The sequence below is a fragment of the Rhynchophorus ferrugineus genome, unplaced genomic scaffold (genome assembly GCF_030347505.1).
Source record: "Rhynchophorus ferrugineus isolate W39M unplaced genomic scaffold, kcgeb_rfMv2 rfM6, whole genome shotgun sequence".
Classification (NCBI taxonomy): domain Eukaryota; kingdom Metazoa; phylum Arthropoda; class Insecta; order Coleoptera; family Curculionidae; genus Rhynchophorus; species Rhynchophorus ferrugineus.
Genome location: NW_027472585.1, coordinates 21,468,806 through 21,492,737, shown reverse-complemented (window position 1 = coordinate 21,492,737; position 23,932 = coordinate 21,468,806). Strand labels below are relative to the sequence as shown.

The window sequence follows — 23,932 nt, the reverse complement described above, 5'->3', positions numbered from 1 at the left end:
TAAAAAAACGCGCTTGGAACTCTACCCCATGGGTGGTTCAAGACTTCTATGTAAATATAATAAAACAACTCTAACCTACAAATTATTATACCTGTGTTCTTAACTGTAATTTTAAGTCATTCGATAATATACGCATTAGAAATACTATAATGTTAAAATAAATTATATATGTTTGATAACAATTTTGTCTCATTATTTTATTTAAACTAGAGTTTTGTTGTATGTCAAAGCCAAACTCAACTAAAACTCAGAGTTGATGAGGCAACAATGCAACGTTTTGACGTCAAAAATTAGATGACGTATGTGCAAAATAAATTTAAATAGGCTGTCTTTAATAAATCTTACCTGCCTGTCTTGCCTCTTTGCAGGCCTCATACATGCCTTGTCGTACCTCTGAGTAGTCATCGGCTATGGTCTCTCCGACAGTGACGAATCGTTCAACGGCTAAGTTAACTGCTTGCCCTACACGAGCTACAGCTGAAGGTCGAAGAGAACCAGCAGTACTGTGTTCAACTAACGAAGAAATCTGAAAAAAATAAATATCTATTAAAGAACACCTAAGACTAAAACATCAAAAGAATTAACTTAAATAAAAATAATAAAATAACAATTTTAATATTACAATTTTCAAATAATGATTTTGCTCTACTATATCGCAGTAGACAATTTCAATTTTAGCAATTTCAGCGACCTGGATAACCAAAACGTTCGAAGATAATGAATTGCAACACTTATTACATGAAACGCAAGCTCAAACTTTCAAAGAACTATCAGAAACTTTATTAGTTTAAAAATCAACTGATTCTGAAAATTTATAAACAATTTTAAAGATCAAAGAGGATGGAAAATAGTTACGACAAGAATTAACTGAAATTGGAATTTGGAACAGTTTCAAAATCGTGATTGTTGGGTAAAAAAAGATTTCTTTGGCTCATTTTAGCTGGAAATTAAAAATCGATCTCATACAACAATACCAAGTGCAAAGATTCACAGGCCAAGAGAGCAATCCACGTTGACACTGAAACAGGATATTAAAGGCTATAAAGTCTTACATTGGTATACGGTGGGTATTTAGTATGACAACGCTAGCTTAAATGTTGCAGCTCAAATGAGAGACTCTGCCACACCCAGCGTACTTACAACACATATACCCATGTAAGCACCACTTGTTCAGATCAGTACAGAATGACTTGGTGGTTAAGCAGTTTCAAAATGCTAAAAAAAGCATCGATGACTGGAACATTGACAAACTAACATCATTCTTTGGATGCAAATAACATATTGCCAGAAATATGGAAAAATATTTTCATTATCATATTCAAAAACATAAAAAAATTCTTATAATAAAACTCAACTAGCAGGGTTTCTGCAAATTCCAGTAATCCAGAGACTAGAGATTCCTTCAAGGCTTCCCAAATTCGAATATACTCTCAACTCTACCAATTTTGATTTGTGAATAATAGAAAAGCCCTGTAATATTACTTCCTGGATATGGAGAGACAAAATAAATAGTGCCGTTCCAATCTTGCAATGTCAACAAAGGCTTAAATTTTAATCAAATTTTCCAACTAACTAACTAAATATATAGCAGTCACATAACACATGTTCTTTGGATATTTATATAGCCCAATTGTTCCTTTAATCTTTAAAAAGATAACAAGATAACAAAAGATAAAACTATCTAACAATTTAAATGAAAATAATTACATTTATATTCCTCTTCTCTAATTTTGAGTAAAATTTAATAATATGATGCATAATTTTTACAGCTCTATTTAGATTTGAGACTGTCCGAACATTGTATTTTTAAACGACTTCGAAAATCGAAAAAGGAGGAGGTTCTATGTTCAGCTGTATATATTTTTTAAATGTATGTTTGCCGATTTCTCCGTCAAATAAACACAAGAGTGCTCTTCTGAGGTGGTCCGATTGGAACCAAAATATCTGTTGGGGGGAAAGGGGGGAATCGAGGGAAATGCTCAAATTTCAAAGGCGCGTACAATATTTTCACATATGTTTTATTTCAAATAATCAGATGTTTGTGTATAATATTATTGCTGTTATATATGTAATTGTTGTAACGGAAAATCGAAAGTCGTTCGGTGGAAAAGCCATTCAGTTTGCTTTTTAAGTACTAATGTGTCTTTTTGTTGTTTAGTTAGAACATTTACTAAATCACCTAGGCTAGTTAGCGGATACTGGGGCCTGAAGCATTCCTTATACAAAAATAATAATATAATTTTGTGACATATACAAAAAATTAAATTACCAATAAAACAAATCTAAATTAATATAACTGTTTGGCTTCGGCGCCGACTTCAAAGTAGTCATTTGGTAGTAGTTAAAATAATATTGTAAATAGATAAACAGGTTTAGGTAGGTATTAAGCTAAATTGTGTGTATATAGTAGAATATAAAATACGTGTAGTAGATAGGTTAAATAATTTTATTATGATACTTATGATTATTAGGTACATAGGTTTTTTTTTATGTTAAAAATCTATGTTTGATTATTTTTTAATTTTTAGTGAGTTTCTTATTTATTTTTTGTAGTCGGTTCATATTTTTTGTTAAAAAATATGTTGTGTCTAGTATTGTCGATAATGATGAAAACTACCACAAATCTTGAAAACTCCATTTTGATTTGGGACAAGACAACTGATATATCATATGAATGTATCATATATATTGTTAGCGACCCATAAGTGGTTCTGTCAAATTACCTACACCATCTACCTTTGGCCTGAAATACAAAACGACGCTTTTGGAACGTGTAAAATATATTCCTCGATACCTCATCGTAAAGCAAACATCTCTTTTAAAATAAATATATTTATTTTCATATATACCGGTGTATTTTGTTCATCTTAATGTTCATTGTCATAATATATTTCTGACATTTGCTTTGCTTTAATTTTTTTAAGTCAAGAAGAATAGTTCAAGTATACGTCTTGAACCCCGTTGAGAATTTTCTTCCATTTTAAATTGATAACATTGTATTACAAGTTATATACCAGTAGTACTACCCTGGATACCGACTGCACTGAGGGCCATCTGTTCAGAGACATCACGATGATTTTACCTATGATTTTTACCGTCAGTGTCGCTTCGTATCTGTAAAATAATATAGTTTTTTAAGGATATTAATAGTTTTTGTTTCCTAAACTCCTTCACATTTTATAACTGACGCACTCAGTAAAATCCAAGAAGTTATAAGGCCGTTCTCGTTTGAAATAATTCAATTAATCGGAATCAAATTAATTATCAAGAAAATAAGACAGGTTGACCTTGGATTGGCAATCGTTCCGCAGTTACTCGAAACATTCTTTGGTATAACTAAGTGGACTTCGGGAAAAAATATCGCAGCTGAACCTGTAAGGCCAAACAAGGTGAATTGAAGGTACTCAAAGACTAGCCATAAACTAGGAATAGTTCTTACTTGGAAGAAACATTTAAGCAATGAAAAAGCACCACTAGTCCGTAGATTCCCGGCACATACACCACAGTTCAAGGTATAGGGCTACCAAAGACGGATTGAACTTGCTATGAACTAACATATTTTACTGGAATTTCGAGAGAAGCTTGCAGTTCCAGATGAACAGCCACCAAAGGCGGATTATAGTAAGTAGCTCCTAGTAAGTAGTCCATTCCATTACCATAGAGAAATACTATGGAAATTTAAGTAAAACCATTTTGCAGATCTTCAAAGGCAAACTATAAATTGCGCAGATGAGACAACGACTAATTTCACCCCTGTGGTCTTTTTCTTAGGAAGGAGTTGTTACATTTTACGACTAGTACTGTGATCTGAAGGCCATCAGTTTCAAATTGTTTTACGAGTGAGATATTTAAAAATAGACGTCGGACAGTCCTCAATAATTCAGCAGTTTATTGCCGTTAGCGTTCCTTTGTATTGGCGTTCAATCCGTCACCTTTTCTTTCCGTTAAATAAAATAGCTTTCTTAAATATTTTTTTTGTTTTCGAAACCCTTTCACATTTTACTTATAACTTATATATAATATAATATATATATATATATATATATATATATATATATATATGAATAAATGCATAAATTCTCAAGTAAACTGGAGCCTAGACACTCATTCTATATAAGCCCTATTCGTAAAGCAGATATTAGGTATAAGCCTGGAGCCCAGCGACTTCCGAAGCCGTAAAAGTTTTCCCGCGCACTGCGAGAACAAGCAGCCGACTAATCCAATAAGACCGAAAGAGAAAACGTGCAGGTGTCGGTTAAGGCATTTATTTCACTTCCGACCATCCCGCACCCCCTTATAATATACAATTGGTATTGAAATTGAAACGGATCAGGTATCACAATATTTCTACTATTATTCCTCATAACACGTTATTTTTAATACAAAAACTATATTACAAACGGAGAATTAAAAAACTGTTACCAACCGTGTTAATAAAATCAAAGTATCCAGTGTTGGATTCCAATTTCGATGTTACGCTCTAAACAACGTACATAAATTTAAGTTTGCCAAGTATTGTTACATGCAATATCGCTGTTAAAGTAAAAAACATTTGGAAGTTTAGATGTATTCAAAACAACTCACGTCATCAATATGTTTAATGTATTCCTTAATGAGCCTTCCGCAATTTTCAGATTCGTTTTAGAGTAAGACAATATTTTCCTTCTCATGTTATTCTGGTTAAAAGAGATCTAATGCTGTCTGATAAGTTCCAAGAAAATGTAGCCAAATCAGCCTAAGAAAGTCGTCCGTTTGTCAAACGTCAAAATTCATCAAAATATTAGTTATAATAATACTTTTCTTGTTTTGATAAATTTCAAATCGCTGCTTATTTTTACTGTGATTGAAAATGCCGAAGCTACACAGATCAAATTATGTCCCTAATCAGTTACTTTAAACAGAAACCAGATAACGGAGGCCAGTAATATTTTTTAGAGAAGTAAGCATTTGTACTGTTAAATATTAAGATGTTGCGGTTTTTAATGACAATATTTTTGCGTATTGCAGCTGCACTGAATATTAGGATGGACATTGTGACGAAAATGTCTCAGAAAATAAACAATATAATCATGGATTAATCGAAAAGAAACCTTCATCGTACGAAACGGGTGACGGATCAAGATTAGCTTGATGTTAGCTCTATCAGAGATCAAATATATGAAGTATATTAAAAATGAAGTATTTTTTCAATATAACCATAATATAATACAATTATTTGAGAGGAAAATGTTAGTCTGAAAAGTACCCATAAAAAACTTAAAGGTATGCAGCTATTTGAAGAATGTATAACATACAATGTTAAGTAATATTGGATGTAACTGGGCCACTCATGGCAATAATAAAAATAGCGTTTAGTCAATAGGTTGATGGAAAAGGGTAAACTTTGAAATAACAATTGATTAGGTTTCATTAGTCATTTCATCAACACCTTCAGTTTGGATGAACTCGATCAAACACATTGAATCAGAAATTGACAAATTCATAGAGAGAAAAAACCTAATACCAACACACCAGTTTGGGTTTATTAACAAGCACTCAACAATTGACCAGGTCCACACAATAACAGATGTTATTTAAAAAGCCTACGAAAGTAAAAAAGTATGCTCAGCTGTATTTTTTGATGTAGCACAAGCTTTCGATAAGGTTAGGCATGAAGGCCTTATTCATAAACTACAGAAAATGCTACCAAAACAATACAATGAATTATTAAAATCATACATTACAACCAAAATATTTAGAGTCATACAAGAAGAACCTTACTCATCAATAAAAGAAGCTAAAGCACGTGTACCACAAGGAACTGTTCTGGGACCAATTCTTTATCTACTCTACACTTGTGATATACCACAAACGGAAAATATTACGATGGCTACATTTGCTGATGATACTGCGATTATAGCTGTCGGAAACAATAGTGAAGAAGCCTCACGAAAATTACAATAGGCAAGTGACAATATAAATAAGCTTGGAAAATAAGAATTAATGAAAGTAAATCTGTACACGTGGAGTTCACCTATAAACAGACCGTACGAGCACCCATAACATTAAATAACACTATCATTCCATATAGCAACAACGCTAAATATCTCGGAATGAATCTCGATGTAAAACTTCGCTGGAAGGAACATATAAAGAAGAAAAGAAAAGAACTGGAATTGAAATATAGGAAAATGTACTGGCTAATTGGAAGAAAATCACAATTATCAGTACATCATAAATTGCTATTATATAAGAAATTACTAAAACCTATATGGACACGGAGTTCAATTATGGGGATGTTCTGCAAAGAGTAACATAAATAATATACCAATTTTTCAGCACAAAGTCCTGAAAGGTATTGTGGGTGCACCCAAATACTATAGGGCTGATTACCTACATCGAGACCTTCAGATACCCACAGTCAGTCAAGAAATCAAGAGAATTGCAAGGGGGCATGAGGAAAGACTCTATTCTCACACGAATATTGAAATATTACAACTACTAGATACCACCAGAACAGGACACAGACTCAAAAGAATCAAAATATATCTGATCTTGTGTAGTGAGGTGCATGTATTAAAAAATCAGCAGTGTCATGTATAAACATTATTTCACGAGAGACTGAGCTAGAGCCGATGGGTCCTTCTAGTTATATACCTAGATTTAAGTTGTCATAAAGACAAATTGTAGGATAGACGGAAACGACTAGTAAACAATATATTAATTAAATAATAAAAATAAAAGAAATTGAAAAATGGTGAAATAATAAGCAAATATTAGATGGATTGGAAATTAACAGGTTATTTATAAACTTGAATGAAACTTTTTGAATATGGGATTATGGTGCAATGCTTTTTCCAGGGCAGGGCGATGAGAGTGGTAACAACTATAGGTGAGTATATAATTACTATATGATAACTGTAGGAAATCGTATTGTAGAGTGTGAAAGATTTATGTGTATAGATATATATATATATATATATATATATATATATATATATATATATATATATATATATATATATATATATATATATATATATATATATATGTATATATATATGTATGTGTGTGTGTGTAATTGTTTAAAATATACTATAATATAATAGGACGATTTGATTGAAATGTGTGAGGAGGGAAAGAATACTAACTGATTTGGAGATATGGCAAATACATTAGGGAAAATGCAGTGATTAAATCTAAATTTACGTATACAGGAAAAATTTTCGATGATACAAGAAAGACATATACAAGTAGTAACAGAACAAACTAACGAGAAATATAATTATAACAAAATAACTTTACAAGGAAACATTGTACCGAAGAAAAAAAGAACAAAACGTAAGATGCCCTCTAATGAAAGTAAAACACAGTACTTGAATACACAACTATTAATTAGGCAGATTAGGCCTCCAGAGAATACTACTACATAAAAAAAAACGTGCCTAGAACACTACCTCATTGGTGGTGTGGAAAAAAGTTTAATGTAAATATAATAAAGACGCAATCCTAACGTACAAACTATTTCGACTGTATAATTATTTGTAATTTTAAATCCTTCGATAATATATGCATTAGATCTACTATAATGTTAAAATAAATAATATTAGCAAATTTTTGTTTCATTATTTCATTTAGATTAGAATTTTGTTATGTGAGAGCGAAAACGAACTAAAACTCAGAGTTATTGCGCCAACATTGGGTTGTTTTACTGACTACTTACAGTTGTTAAACTGACTATATATTAAATCGACAAGTCAGTATTACACATTTGTAATATAAAGTAAGTAATTTTGTGTATACAAAGAAAAAACTTAATTTTTGGATATTTTTAAAATTTTATCAACAACAACCTAAATAGAATTCAATACTTTTAAAATGTGGTTAATTAAGTTATGACAGAACTAAAATTTTAAATAGTACTCTTAGACAGATTAATGAAGCAAAACCTAAAATTAAATAAAAAGGAAAAAATACAAATAGCCAACGCACGTCGTAGATGACGTCGAATGTACTGTTAAATTCACTTTCTTCGTTGCTAAATTCGTTTTAAGCTCAAAACGGATTTCTCCTTCTTATTTTACTAATTTGCATTAACCCCGGTTAAAAAGAGAATGATATCGAATTGTGTTAGTACTGGTTGACTCTGTTTTCAAATTTCTACAAAACTATACAATATAAGCAGGAACAAAATAACGATAAGGCATTAAAATAAGCTAGAGAGATTGATACTCTTAAATATTCACTTGTGGCTATGGTTTTATTGGAAGCATTTTAGCATATTGCAGTTGCACTTGAAATATTAATATAAACACAAAAATGCGGCTAAAATCTTAATTAATCGAAATTAAAAACAATATAATATTGGATTAACCAAAAAGAAAGAGTCAATTATTTCAGAGAAATGGTAGATCTCGAAGGTGTCCATAGGAAAATTAAAGATATACTGCTCTTTGAGATATGTTAAAAGGTGCAAATATAATCTACGAAGAGAATGTACAAATGGAAGTTCCAGACATTGCATTTAAAATAGTAAAGTTTTGAAAGCATATAAATCTAGGCCAGAGATGGGTATTTTAAAATTGAACATTTGGCTACTCTAGGCAAAAAGCTCAAAAAATAATGTAAACAAGACGTTTACGGAATATGATAAAATTTACAACAGCATCTCATTAAGTTTTGTCATATTTCTTAATAATTCATTAACAGTTTAGGGGCAAGTTTAAAGCAGAACTGATGAATATGGATTGATGAACAATTGTTTAATAGATTACAATGTATTATTGTGAGTGTGATTATAATTTGATTAAAATGTTTGAGGAGAGAATGAATGCTGATTTGCGAATATGACAAATGCGCTAGGAAGAATGTAGTGACTAAATATAATTGTAAGAAGAAAAATGTACACAGGTAGTAAAGGAATGGACTAAGAATACAGTAACATCAAAAAGACTTGACATCAATAAGGACTAAACGTAAATATGCTCTCTAATGAAAATAAAATGCATTACTTGGATGTACAATTATTAACTAGGTAAATTAGGTCTCCAAAGGATACTACTACATAAGTACTACATGTAGTTTTAAGTACTTACATGTAGTTAAGTACATTGTAGTTTTAAGTACTTCAATAATATATGCGTTAGATGTACTATAATTTTAAATTAAATTATATTTGTTAACAGTATTTTTGGTTTATATATTTGTTTATATTTTACTTATATTAGAATTTTATTTTATGTCAAAGCCAAAATAAACTATATTTCAAAGTTGATGCGCCAACATTGCGACGTTTTGACGCCATAAATTTACATGATGCAAATTCAGCATTTGATTGAAGGGGCTATATATCGGCTCTACCAAGATACAAGGACACACATTAGGCTTAGCGAAAATTTTACCTCCCTTCTTGAGGAAAACAGGGGTACCAAGAGGCGTAAACTTTGGCTCGTTGAAAGCTTATATTGAGAAAAAAATTTTAAGTAATTTTAAGTAAATTAGTAAATTCAAAAGGGAACACGCCAAAATCAAGCAATCTGGAAAAAAATTACAATCGAAACAACAGTAAATTATTATGTTGTACATAAATCAACTAGGGATGCATAATTTTCAATTTTTTTTTAATTAAATCAAAATCTCAGAGTGTTTTCCTGTAAAATGCCGTCAGAAAATGTTGATATGAATGAATATAGTACAACTACTCACGTAATACCATTTTAGATTTTAGTTTATCACAAAAAGTTTATCTTGTATTTACATTTATTTTCATTATGATTGAAAAATTATATCGGCTAAATAGTGACTGCGATTCGCTATGAAACCTTCGACTCTCTTTAAGGTATTTTTCATGATATCCTGCTGAGGATACATCTCTCATATACATCTGATAGGATCATTATATACATCTGAGGCTGAATTTCTTCAATTTCGTGACGAATATTGGCTTTAAGATGTTGAATCGTTTGGGGCTTATTCACATAATCTTTTGATTTAAAAAAAACCCATAATATAAAGTCTGGTGCTGTTAAATCCGGAAATTTGGTTATTCATGCTAAATCGCCACTTCGCGAACTTAGTCTTCATGGAAAAACATCATTCAATAAATGAATTGTTAAACGAACTATGTGTGCTGTCGCCTTATCTTGCTGAAACCACATGTCTTCTAGTCCTTGCTGTTCCATTTCAGACACAAGAAAATTTCGAATCGTATCTTGGTACCGTTCAGCAGTAACAGTAACTACAATACCTTGCTTATTTTCAAAAAAAATGGGACCAATGATTCAGCATTTTCAGCATTGCAATTGAAGATTCTGTGTTCCCCAAAACCGACTGTTCTGTTTATTGACGTGGCCACTGAGAAGAAAATGGGCTTCATCGCTCATTATCAATTTAGACGAAAAATCTTAGTAAAAAAGATGTAGAAAAGAAATTTCACCAGACAGCCTTAGGATTGCACTACTGTACTCAACTCGTTGATTAGGATTTCTCGGTAGCAATTTTTGGAATAATTGAATTTTGTACGGTAACATTTTCTAATCAGTTTTCAAAATTAGCCTCAAACTGCGTAAGGAAATATGTAAATGGAAACCACGTCTCCGAATTAATGTTTCTGGAGACTCTGCAACACTATCGCGCACCAGAGCCACGTTTTCAGTGTTACGAGACGTCAGATGTCAGTTTTTGACGCAATGTCCGCTGAATGGCAATAATGGAACGATTATTTTCAATAAATATTGTTACTACTATTTCTGCTCGTTCTTGTGGCGTATATTTATCCATAATAAAATTTGGACGTCTACACAACACAATAAAGTGAAACTGAGCTAAACCTCACATAACCAAGATGGCGCGCAATTAAAATAGTGGTTTTTGCCCCACCCGTTATTATCATTGTACTAGAGATAATTCTAAAGGTTATTAAGATTTTTCTGCAAATTTCAGTGCTATTGACTTCTGATTCATTTCAGGTTGCTTTAGTAAATAAATTTCTTAACAACTCACTAACCTAATATTGCAGCGTAATAAATACGTTAATTTGTGCATCACGAGTAAAAATGAATGTTTTATAGTTACAAAATAGCTTCATATAATCTTAATTCCTCATCTCTTCGTGAGTTGCTAGTTCCCGCGTGGTACACAAAACAAAGTAGAAAACAATATATAAAGGAAAGCCATAGTAGACAAATTAAAGATGAGCTATCTATAAGGTCGAGATCGACGAGTCGAATAAGTGAGCAAATAATAGACCTAAGTTTTGAAATGCCAATAGTTAATTTAATTATTGTAACTACATTTCTTTAGTATACACTTCCAAATTATAAAAAATAAATTGCCTCTTTATATTCTTTATTATATACATTTTTAGAGTCTCCTTTTTACCTACTAGGGTAAATCTGTATTGGGCCTACTGTTTAACGTGGGCTCCAAACCACGGTCCTCGGCATTAAACGTGGCCGATTTTGGATAACATTTGAGAAGACATCCGGTGTTACCCAGTCTGGTTACTGGCGTGGTTGGGATCATTTTTCCTTGTCGGATTTAACTCTTGCCTAAAGGCAATCACTAACATAATGACCAACGGGATTCGAATCCGTGTCTATTGCAATAGCAGAAGAACTACCTGTCGCCTTTATCACTGCGCCACCAAGCCGGCGCTAATTATGTTAGTTATTAATTTGAAATACATGCTAGAGTCCAATATCAATTTCAAAATTGGCTTATTCATATACTTTCTGTTTTAAAATTCAAACATGTTACTTCGTTTATTACTCCATACTTATGTTTACAACATAAAAGTACATAAAGATTATGTATTAAGTTTAAGTTTAAGTTAATATTAAGTGCTCTGAAGTTGTTACAGTTCTGAAAATAATGTTACTTATGGTACTTTGTTAAAATATTCAGTGATAGTGGTAGTAATAAATACTTATTAATACTTTTTTAAATATTAAAACTTAATGAAAATTAAATTTAATTAAATATCATATACAAAAGTTTAGTAAGTGTTACCTTTTGAGATAGTCTGCAAATATTTTAATATAAAAGCATGTACTATTTTAATTAATGTTATATATAAAATAAATTTCAGATCTTAAAATGCAAATACTGTGAAAGCAAGTATTAGTACCATATCAGTTTTAAATTAATCCCTTTAATCTTAGACTGAAAGAAGCATGTACTATTTTAATTAATGTTATATATAAAATAAATTTCAGATCTTAAAATGCAAATACTGTGAAAGCAAGTATTAGTACCATATCAGTTTTAAATTAATCCCTTTAATCTTAGACTGAAAGAAGCATGATTAACTTAATTAATTGTGGTCTAATTTCGACCACAGGTCGATCACTAGTAATAATAAATTAACAATAATTATATTGATAGATAAATTAAAAGACGATACGGGATAAAGAGATTAATTAATCATGGACCGGACGGTCGGGAACTGTTGGTCGAGGAAGAATGAGTGATGACACACCGGCAACTGAAGGGTGTTCTAATTTCTAAGCGGGCGAAAAAAAAACTATCACGTTGATCATTTGTCTCGCGTAAATGACTGAACCGAGGACCGAATAATTAATCCTGGCGGTTTTAGTCTCTCGACTCGACAACTTCGCACAAAAGCACAAAACACTGCTTGTCTGGCTGCGTACGCATCACTATCAATTAGAGCTGGATGGTACAATGGCGCGAGGCGGCGCTGAAAAGGAACTGCGGGCCCGTTTGTTCCTTTCGAACGAGACAAAACTCTCCGCCTTCCCAACGAAAACGTCGAAAAATTCGCTGGTGCATAAACAGAATACAATGGAGGATAGGCTTCCGGGGAGAAACGATCCCGGGTATTGCTGGGTAAAATATTTTGTATTGAAATAATCTGGTTTTACGCTGAAGATACATGAATTTAGTAATAAGGCATCAATTATTTACACTAGTGGTCGCCCTGTAGTCGAAATTCGACCACACTTTATTAAGTTGGTCCTGATTCTCCCATAGCAGAATAAAGGGAATAAATTAAAAATAATATGATAGTAAAACTTGCGATGCGAAAAAAGATGCGTATATAAATTTGACAGCTGTTGGGTCATTAGTTAGATCACAGAATTATAGCATTTTGAGTGAAGCAACTTTTGTTATTATGACAAAAATGGATAAAAAGACTTTCGCGTGTTGATAAATATTGCTTTTTGAAGAGAAAAATACAGTTGAAGCAAAAACTTGGCTTGATGCCGAATTTCCGGACACTGCTCCAAGAAAATCAACCATCAAGGATTGGTGTGTTAAGTTTAGACATGATGAAATGAGCACCGAATATTTTAAACGCAGAAGACGCCCAAAATAGGTACAAAATGATTTTGAATGACCGTAAATTGAATCTGAATAAAATAGCAGACACTCTAAAGATATCAACTGAACGTGTACATCATATCATTTACGAATATTTGGGTATGAGAAAGCTCTGGGCAAAGTGGGTGCCGCGCGAGCTCACTTTTGACCAAAAACAACGACGAGTTGATGATTCGGAGTAGTGTTTGAAGATGATCAAGCGCAATAAACCCGTGTTTTTGCATCGTGACAATGGATGAAACATGGCTCCATCATTTCACTCCGAAGTCCAACTGACAGTCATCCGAGTGGAGTGCACACGATAAGCCCGCTCCAAAACGTGGGAAAACGCAACAGTCGACTGGCAAGGTTATGGCGTCTGTATTTTGGGATACGCATGGAATAATTTTCATTGACTACCTTGAAAAAGTAAGGACCAGTCAAACAGCGACTATTACATAGCGTTATTTGACCGTTTGAAAGACAAAATCGGCGAAAAAAGCCCGCATTTGAAGAAAAAGAAGGTGATGCTTCACCAAGACAATGCACTGTGTCAATGAAAGCGATGGCAAAATTCCATCCATCCACCGTCTTCTCCAGATCTAGCCCCCAGCGACTATTTCCTGTTCTTATATCTCAAAAGAATGCTCGCTGGGAAGAAATTTTCGTCGAATGAAGAGGTAATCGATGCAACTGAGACCTATTTTGAAGCAAAGGACAAATCGTACTACAAAAATGGTATCGAAAAGTTTGATGGTCGCTATAGCCAGTATATCACTCTTGAAGGGAAATAAAATTGTTGAATAAAAAAAATTAATTTTGCCAAATTTGTTTCATTAATCAAATTTAAGAATCTAATTTCCATTAAGTTTCAATAGCAAACAAAATATTGGTATGTTTAAGTCACTACACCACTAAACATTATAACAAAGTATCATAAGTAAGATTATTTTGAGAACTGTAACAAATTCAGAGCATCAAATATAAGTATAAATGATGTTCCTTTATTTATAAAAATAAATATAGAATAATAAATGAAGTAGTACATGTCCGTAACTCTTTAGTATTTCCAACAATACGGGAATAACCGAAAATAACACAAAATATATAATAATATATAAGTTATTGAAAAAAATTGCAGTTCGTTCGTAATATTTTTCACTCTCTTTACGTTTAATTTTTGTTTCAAATATAAAAGTTAGGAATTTGTCTTTCGATTCAAAATTGCCTGGCGACATTTTGGGGTTCAATATTAGCAAATTTTGATTTTCAAAATTACGCGCCTCGACCAGAGCCTAAAATATTTGTTAATATATTTCGTATCACCGATCTGGCGGCTATTTCTGATTGCTTCATTTAAACTTATTTCGTTTTATTGGAATTTAATTATTTGTAGCCCACTTTACAAAAAAAATATTTAGGCTAAAATTTCTTTATCGATATAAACTTTAAACGTACAAACTTTTCCAAATTCCCATTCCCTCAAAAAGGGAAGCGACATTTTTGCCTATTAATATATAAATTGTCACCAACTATGCGTAATATTTACATAATATATTAAGTATTTAAATGCATAGCATAGATAAAATAATATGAACACTATACAATAGAGTACATCTTGTATGTAGGCGGCATTGCTTCCGTGTAAATAATACAAGCTGTGTGGATTGACCAGTTTACATTCCAATCTGCTACGGTTAAAAATTACAAACTATTTGTTCTCTGATAAATACTTTAGGCTTAACATCTATGTCACTGTTTTTAATGTATTCTGAGTTTTATTTACAACTTCACTGAACTAGATTAAAGAGTTTTGTTCTCATCTGACTAAACCATCATTATCTAGGAGCTGGAGAGCCTCAATATTGATGTGATGTCTTTCAGCATAGTTCTAGTTCTGATATATAACATAATCTGTTTTGCAATATTTGTATGATATTTATATTGCTTTGGTTGGTATATCCCAGAGTTTAACACCATACTACACTGGACTACACTGGATTCAGTATTTGTTGGTAAAATAAAAGCTAATTATGTAGTTAAAGAGCTGAATATCTACGCAATAACTAGTACATTTTTTTGTACTTCACCTTCAATTCTTTACATTTTTTCTCACCATGTAGATTCCACATGAGTTTAACATCAAGGCATATCCCAAAGAATTTAGCTATATTATCATATGGGACTACTTGTTGATTTATATATACGGGCTTTACTATATTGATGCTCCAATTTTTTTTGGTGAAATCATGATATATTTTCATTCAATCCTTTTTAATTTTTCATTTAATCCTTTTTCCTGAAGCCTTTTTCTGGGCAGCATTATATTTCGGCAATAGCTATCTGTAATTTTTCGGTTGATTCAGTGTTATCTCCAATCGCTAGGATTGCAGCGTAATCTGCAAATGTAGCAACAATATTTTCACTGAATGTAGGCAATTTCCAAATGTACCGCTGAAAAAGAATTGATCCCAATACACTTCGCTGTGGCACAGCTGCTTGTATTTTCCTCAACTTAGAATAGACATCTTCTTATTTGACTCTGAAGTATCGGTCAGTTATATATAACCCTGAAACTATGACTGAGATGCTCAGGAAGAAGCATTTTAATCTTACTTTAGGCAAACTTTATTGAAAGCTGTTGCTGAATTTAAAAATATTGCAAAATAAACTTTCTTTTCTTCTAATGATTATTCTATGACAGACTGTGATCGTGACATTCTTTCCTGAATTTTGATGAATTTATGAATTGATTAATTGATGAAGATGCTTTTCGTCAATGGTAGTTTTATCCTTTTCAGTATAAGTTTTTAAAATAATTTGGACATTGTCAACAATAGTTGATATCAGCCGATATGACGCTGTGTCATGATTTAGCTTTCCTGGTTTAGGGATCATAATTATTTCAGCCACCTTGCACAGTTGTGGTACATATTATGGTTTCAATGGAGTATTTGTTATGTTGATGATCTTAATTAATCTTTTTTTTTTCTTGGAAGATCGTTTAATATTTTGTCAGTAATAAGAGCGAAATCACGAACCTTCTTCGCGCTAATATTATTCTTCAACAAGGCAAGTATTTAGCGTCATCCACAATATAGGGTTAAAATATACTCTCGAGGTAGTCTGTAAGTCTTGTGCCTTCTCCTGATTATCTCAGCGCAGTTCCCATCCTCACATTTTATAGGAGGAGTTGGCATTTTCAGTTTCAGTTTCTGGTAGCCCTTTTCAGTTTCTGGTAGCACATATTGGTAGAACATACAGAAAATATGGTAAAAGATCACAAATGAAGAAATAGTGGCAAAACATTAAGAAGGATTTGCAAATGGCACTTTAGTAATACTGTTTCGACAAAATCAGTACAGCGAGTGCTCCACAAAGCTGACATTTATGAAAGAGCTGCGATTTCGAAACCCTTTATAATGGAAGCCAGCGCTAAACTGCGAAAGAAAGAACATTGTTTCCTACAAGCGACATAATTTATGCATAGATTACTCCTAAAAGAATTATAATTCGATCTGCTTTATAATTGGTTCCGTTATGATTTGGGAGGCAATATTGTGGGATTCAGCTGGTCCTGTAGTTTATACCACTGGACGGATTACTGCAAAGAATATTTGGATATCCTCAATAATAAGTTAATATGCCAAGAAAATAACGGCTATTAATCGTTTGAAAATCCCACCAGAAGATATTGTTGAAATTATGTGTGGCACCGTTGATCACGTTCGGTAAATTAATGTTTATTATATTCAACGCCCATTTTAAGAATATTCATTACTGACGGTACCTCTTATTATTACCGAATTATTATTACGTCGAAGAAACCTCTAAGGGCTTATAATTTAAATTATGTTAATGTTTTGATTTCATTTAAGTCAAATTGAAGTTCAATTGTGAGTAATAAAGGCCTTTAGAAAATGAACATAGTGACGTCAAATAGTGAATCGCAGAAGTTGCATTCACGAGCATCGAAGAAGGTCTCAAATATAGGTAGAACTCACACATATATAGTCCAAACGCAGTCAAAAATCTACTAATATATTATGTAATAAAGCAACTGCTTTAAAAGTAAATGGTTCTTCAAAACCTTATTACTAACTAAATATTATGTATAAATTAGGTGCTCATATTATTTTGTCCATTACCTGTAAGCCTCTCATGATGCAGTCAGATGCAGCAAATTCAGTTGAATATTAAGTGATTATTAATCTTCTTGCTAAATATAGTCAACAGTCGTCATGCAAGTTATTGCTGACCTTTTTTTGCTACAACACGTCATTCAGTTTGTTTAACTGAGATCGGTAGACATCTAATAGTAATAAGTTAATTCGGCTTTAACCACCTTATACAAACAAGACTCAATCGGTGAATGTCAACGTCCCTCCTGGCCTCAAAGGTCCTCCTGAACTAACCTATGTCTTTTTACATTTGAGGATTTAATAGTTGATCAAATTTTCACAAGTCATAGTCACAATACGCAACGGAGAACTGTTCTATTCTATACTAGAAGGGAATGGAACAGCTCTGTAATATTTTCAGCATGACGCGACAGCTCAACTCAAAAATACTAAATGGAAACTTGCTATTTTACTATGCTATGTTTTTGCTAACTATGCCGTCAAAACTATGGAATTTTTCAGTTACATTAAGTTATTTACATTAATTCACATTTTCACCATTATATATCACGGATCAAAATACCTGCAAATAATTGATATTTGTGATTCGTAAAATAATTTTTTATTATTACTGAAAACCATTAACTACAGTACCTAAACTAGAAACCAAATCTTCGGTAAGTTGTATAAAAGCCTACATTTTTCCACGCTAATATTTCAAACAGAATAGAGAACGAGATACAGAACAAATAGAACCGCTATAAAAAATTGTACATGATCTACAATATATGGTATGTTGATCTTCAAGATAATCTAACAAATTTATATTATCTGAAAGTGTGTCAATTTATGTCCAGTATCATATACTGATAGTGTATAATGCGTTTGCGAACTAATGCTAATATTGTAACTTGATCTGTAATCTAACCACTCATTGCATGCACACGCTCGGCTAAGATCCCGGAGGATATTATGCGATATTAACAGCGCGCATCGAATGCACCAAAGTAATTTCCTGGTAATACGATACCTCCGGGAAATTTTCCAGGAAGCTCCTTATTTTATTCGCTTTCGATCAAAATATTTAATAAAACACTAGTTTTCAATTTATCAGTTTCATCTATAATTCCCGATTCCTGTAAAATTACCAAAGCTTTACAACCCCGTCCCGGTCAACATCTGGCAACCATAAACTGATAAAAACAGAAGTTGGCACGGTCACGATGAAATGCGGTAAGTTACGTGCTCAAATAGTCAGACCCTTGTCCCATTATTTTATTGATCTTTGAAATCTGGAAATTGCCTTCATTTTACTCTCTCTGTTACAGGAGAAGGTCAACACCAAATAAAGACAGCCAATGGTCTTAATATGATTAATAAAATAATATCAAGCTGATTATCTTGTTAATTTATTACCAATATCTTTAACGATGAAATCTCTCAACATATATTTCACTGATGTAAGGGCTAAGACAATTGTAATTAACTCGATGGAAAATATTGTGAAGGTGCTTTTGTTTAATGTTGATACATAGCTAATATTGTCAGTCAAGTATACATTTTACTACGTTCTTTAACTTCAGCATTACGACACGTTTCTTCACTGAAACCTCACTGTGCATGTACGACAACTCAATAAGTTTTTCAGTTAGTTTTTTTATATTGAAACAAAAAAAAACCTCCCACAAATAACTAGGAATTTGGCTAAAGACTGCTATTTTTAACTGATTAAAGTTAATATTAATTAGCTTTAATCATGATGGACGGAAAATTATTCTATACTACAGGCCAAATATTTTTTCATGGTATTGGCCCAAATAACTGATGATCACTGATGATTTCAATATCTAAATCAGAAAATCAGTTTAATTATTTATTATCGGCAATATAGCTCTCTAAATAGAGTGCCTAAAAAATAAAACCTAAACCGCCACATCTAGAAGTGAAATTTTAAAAGCATTTCTCTCCGAACTTATTATTTCGGGGCAGTTGGCATCATATCTCAAGTTCTGCTAAACCAATATTAAAGAATATTACTAACCAGTGCCTCTTGGCAGCCAATTGCCATTACATATTGAACTGTTAAAGTCATGCACGATATGTTCTTTCGGCAATAGGAGTCTGGCTATACGGATCCAAGAACATCTAAGACCACATCTAAGTTCCATTAAAATAATTTTTATATTGAAATAAAAATAAAAAACCTCCTGCCATTTAAAACTGAAAAACATTTAAATTAATTTACTTTAAGAATGTTTTTTCAAGCTAGATGAAAAGGAGCGCCGTCTTAATAGAGAAGTATTTTGTCATCTATAAACCAAGTATTTTTTCAAAATGTTTTACATCCTATAAGCCCACAAATTATTACACTTATTATCTATTTAAACTCACAGTGAACAGTGATAAATTAATGCTAATTAATGCGTCTCAGTTGCTTTCGAAAGAAATTTTGTTATATCGTCAGTCCATCCATACCTTTTTCGAAGGAGTTTGCTGCGTCTTCCATCCGAAAAGTATCTAGGTTAAACAACTTCCCAATAATTGATTGGAGATATACCTCAATCGTTTTTACTATTACTTCTTTCAATATAGGAACAATTATCGGTTCGTTTGATGCCAAATTTGTGTGAGGATCCAGCGATCGAGTCCGGCGATCTTACCACATTTTACTGATTTTTTACCATTCGCATTTCGTTCATTATTTACTCGTGATCAGCAAATGAAATTTGTGGAATATCAACTGCTAGCAGAATTACTAAACCCTGTGGTAGGTCATAATTATAGAGTTGCATAAGGAACTCCCTTCATCATTCGAGTTGCTTATCATGTGACTTTACGAAAGTTCCATCTGCTTTTTAAATATTGTCCCTGATAAATTCACCGCTCAATCTCCTAAGTGTTTTGTAAAACTCAAGATCATAAAACCGAGTTTTATTCTTTATATTTTCTCGATATTTGTTTCTTAAAATACAGACACAAACATGTAGCATTCAAGGAAATCATAAATCGTTCCGAATGTCTATGGTACTTAGAATTCCATCATGTAGTTCGATATTTTTGACCTTTCAATTTTTGAGTCGTTCAAGTGTTTTTTAAAAAAAGTTGTGCAAAACCATTGTTGATCTTTCTTTGGTGGTTGTATTTGCCAGATGTGATCACGTCCTAGGGATGTTAGAACTTCATAAAAGTCCATTTCTAATGACGCAACGGTCAGAGTCACTACGTTCTCATCTTCCAGTTTATTTTATTGTGTTTTGTGCCGTCCAAACTGAGCATCATCAAATGGTGAGTTTATTCACAGAGTATTCCAGTTTTCTGTTTTTATTTATCATTTATTATTTATTAAATCTCGATTTATTATGTTCTAATTATTATTTTATATTTATTAACTTTCATTTCTCATATTCTATTTATTATTTTTCATTTATTATTGCTAATTTATAATTCTTTATTTATTATTTTATACTTATTATTTTCTACTCATTATGCTCTACTTATTTATTTATTTACCCATCCATCGTTATATATTTTATTCTACTCTATTTTATTATTTCTTCGACTCGTCGTATATTCTCTGTAATTCTTAGATTATGACGAATCAAAGAAAATAGTTTTATGGTTGCAACTATCAATATAAATTATAACTATTTTATGATCCAGAAACTAACGTCAAAGTAGCTAAAGTTACTGATGCGTAGTTATGATCTATTGATAATTTGAAGTATACACCACCGAAAGCCTATCTAGCGTGTGGTATCATAGCTGGAGCTGGGAAAGTGAGTGCACTAGTATCAGTACTGTTCATTTATATATTTATTTATTTTGAGAATTTATCTTAATCCTAGCGAGGCCTATTAACCATAGTGGCAACATATCTTGCGCGTTACTTCCCTTGATCTCTTGCAAGTCATTATTGTTAGTGTTAGGACATAAGCTGGTACGTACTTCATCCAAGCACAGTTTATCATTGCTATCAATTATCGCTATTATCGTTATTATCCATTATATGTGGTTTATTGACTATCTGAAGCATACATAAATACCACCATATGTGGTTCCTGTCAGTTCTTGGTGACAGCGTATATAATATATATATATATATATATATATATATATATATATATATATATATATATATATATATATATATATCCTATATATATATATATATATAGTACTACTAACGGTAGTGGCAGGATCTAGTGCATCTATCTCCCTTGATCTCATTGCATGTGCATTATTGTTGGTGTTAGGGTATAAGCTGGTATGTTGTTGTTGTATAAGTTCTTTTTTATTACGGGAAAGCGAGAAATGTACAACAAACCCATAAAAATAAGAAATTAAGGATAAAAATCTCACTGACCAATATAGCACAAGGATTAGTGTTTGACATTATGTGTTAGCCACAAGTAGTTGTGTATTAGGCATGTTAGCTATTTGTGAAAATACGAAGTATTAAAATAAACAACTGTTAAAACCACCTAATCTAAGAGTTAAGTTCGATGATAATGATGGTACATATATATATATATATATATATATATATATATATATATATATATATATATATATATATATATATAGTACTACTAACACATGTCATCCTAGTACAGTTTATCTGCTATCAGTTACCGTTATTGTCTGGTTTCATAATGATTGTCCGTCAATTATTGACTACTATGGACTAAGATTATTGCTAACCATCCTGGTTAATCTATCATTTGATTGCCTGCCATTGTCTTCGACTTTATTTGAGATTATCGATACCATGCATTAGCAGTATTTGTCGATATATTCATTTATCCATACCATTGTTATCGATATTATTATAAAAGCCAGTATTTTGACTGCCACTACCGTTAAATTTAAATTACCTGACACTAAAAGCATCTATCTACAAAATATGTCAATTATATTTTAATTTCACCCTTGTCATTGAAAATTGGCTGCTCAGGTCCATTTTATTATGTTTGCAGAATTATCACCCGACCACCTCGAACATCAACATCTCGCACGCTTATTTGCATTTTTTATTTTGGCGTTTATTGAGAAATTAGTTGTTATATCATTTATTTTGATCTATCTCTCTATATATTTAAGATGTTTGATTATTTTATATTGTTTTACTAAATATAACTTTGTTTTACGCCCTAGGTTTATAATCAACCCTACAAGATTATCTTCCAAATCGACGGCCACACCATTCCGACAGGCCTCTCTCTCTAGCTTTAGTATTACCTAAGCTTCTGTATTAGAAGGAATAGATTCTTCTAATATTAGTACAATTTGTAAATATTTAAAATTGTTTAGTATCAAGCTGCTCCAGTAATTTCTTCGATACTGAAAGTGAACTATATCAGCTTTTAACATTGTACAAACAAAGAACAAATTAACAGAGTTATGAGCAAATGTACTAATATGCAGTGGAATTTTAGTTCAACTTTGAAGCAGCATGAAACAAAAATGGTGAACTTATCGAATAACCTAATAATTACTATAAAAATCGTCTACATAAAAGGAACGAAAATAAAACAATACCATAATTAATTGATAAATTTACACGGCAAATTATACAGAGAAACATTGTCGGAAATTATAATCCGTGTTAAATTAGCTTCAAACATCGCCAATCGATACACAATGTTCATTCACCAGACAGACCTGATTGATGCTATTGGATATGTAAACAAGAAAATATGAGTTGAGCTGACGCCCACGTTTCCATCAAGGGATAGAATTTATAGTTGTTTCGCAATACGGGAATAGATCAAATGGAAAGCGTTCATTTACGGCTGGCAGATAATTTAATTGACATATCTGCTAAAACACGTCTAAGGCTTTATCAACACAACATCAAACCAGAATAGAATAATGTTTATTGTTTTCGTTGGCATATAAACACGGAATTTTAATAGCTATAAGTTATTATAATTTTATTATTGAGGAATACATACTGATGTATAAATCCCGTTCTCGTCTTGCTTGTGAATTCATCCAAATGCATAGGAAAAGTAGTAATAAATTAATTGTAAATGAAGATTGTACTATTCCCTCGCATTTTCCAGTACATTTGCGTATTATTGGCATATTATATAATAAACTTAATAAATGAAAGATATCGTCGTGTTTTATAACAAAAGCTTAGATTATTTAATCGACTCTCTTAATTTAGAGGACGTAATATGTTTAAGAGTTATGGCAAGATAAAACGTGTAATCACGTAAAATTATATTTTATATTTCTGTAGAGAGAACTAGGAATTAAATAAAGAATTAATTGAAAAATTGAGAAATAATGTGTCGGCTTTATCATATGCGACATATATGCGAAAATTTCATCCCAACATAGATTGACAAAATTCGAGAATAAAAAGAATCGTCTTCTTTGTTTACAAGATATTTACAACTTCGAAATCAGTTTTTAATTTAATTTGATTCTTATTTACAGACTTACAGACAGATTATAATAATCGATATGGTTCTGGAGACACAATATATTATTGTACTAGA

At 31.8% G+C, this 23,932-nt stretch overlaps 1 protein-coding gene across 4 annotated transcripts in view; it reads right to left on the bottom strand.

The window, feature by feature from the left end:
- alpha-Catr (alpha-catenin related) overlaps positions 1-23,932 on the bottom strand; it is a 169,292-nt gene that overhangs the window by 51,609 nt on the left and 93,751 nt on the right. For all 4 annotated transcript variants that reach the window (XM_076407739.1, XM_076407738.1, XM_076407741.1 and 1 more), the window contains exon 2: positions 346-526. In XM_076407739.1, the coding sequence (XP_076263854.1) occupies positions 346-526 (181 nt within the window). The remainder of the gene's footprint in view (positions 1-345; positions 527-23,932) is intronic.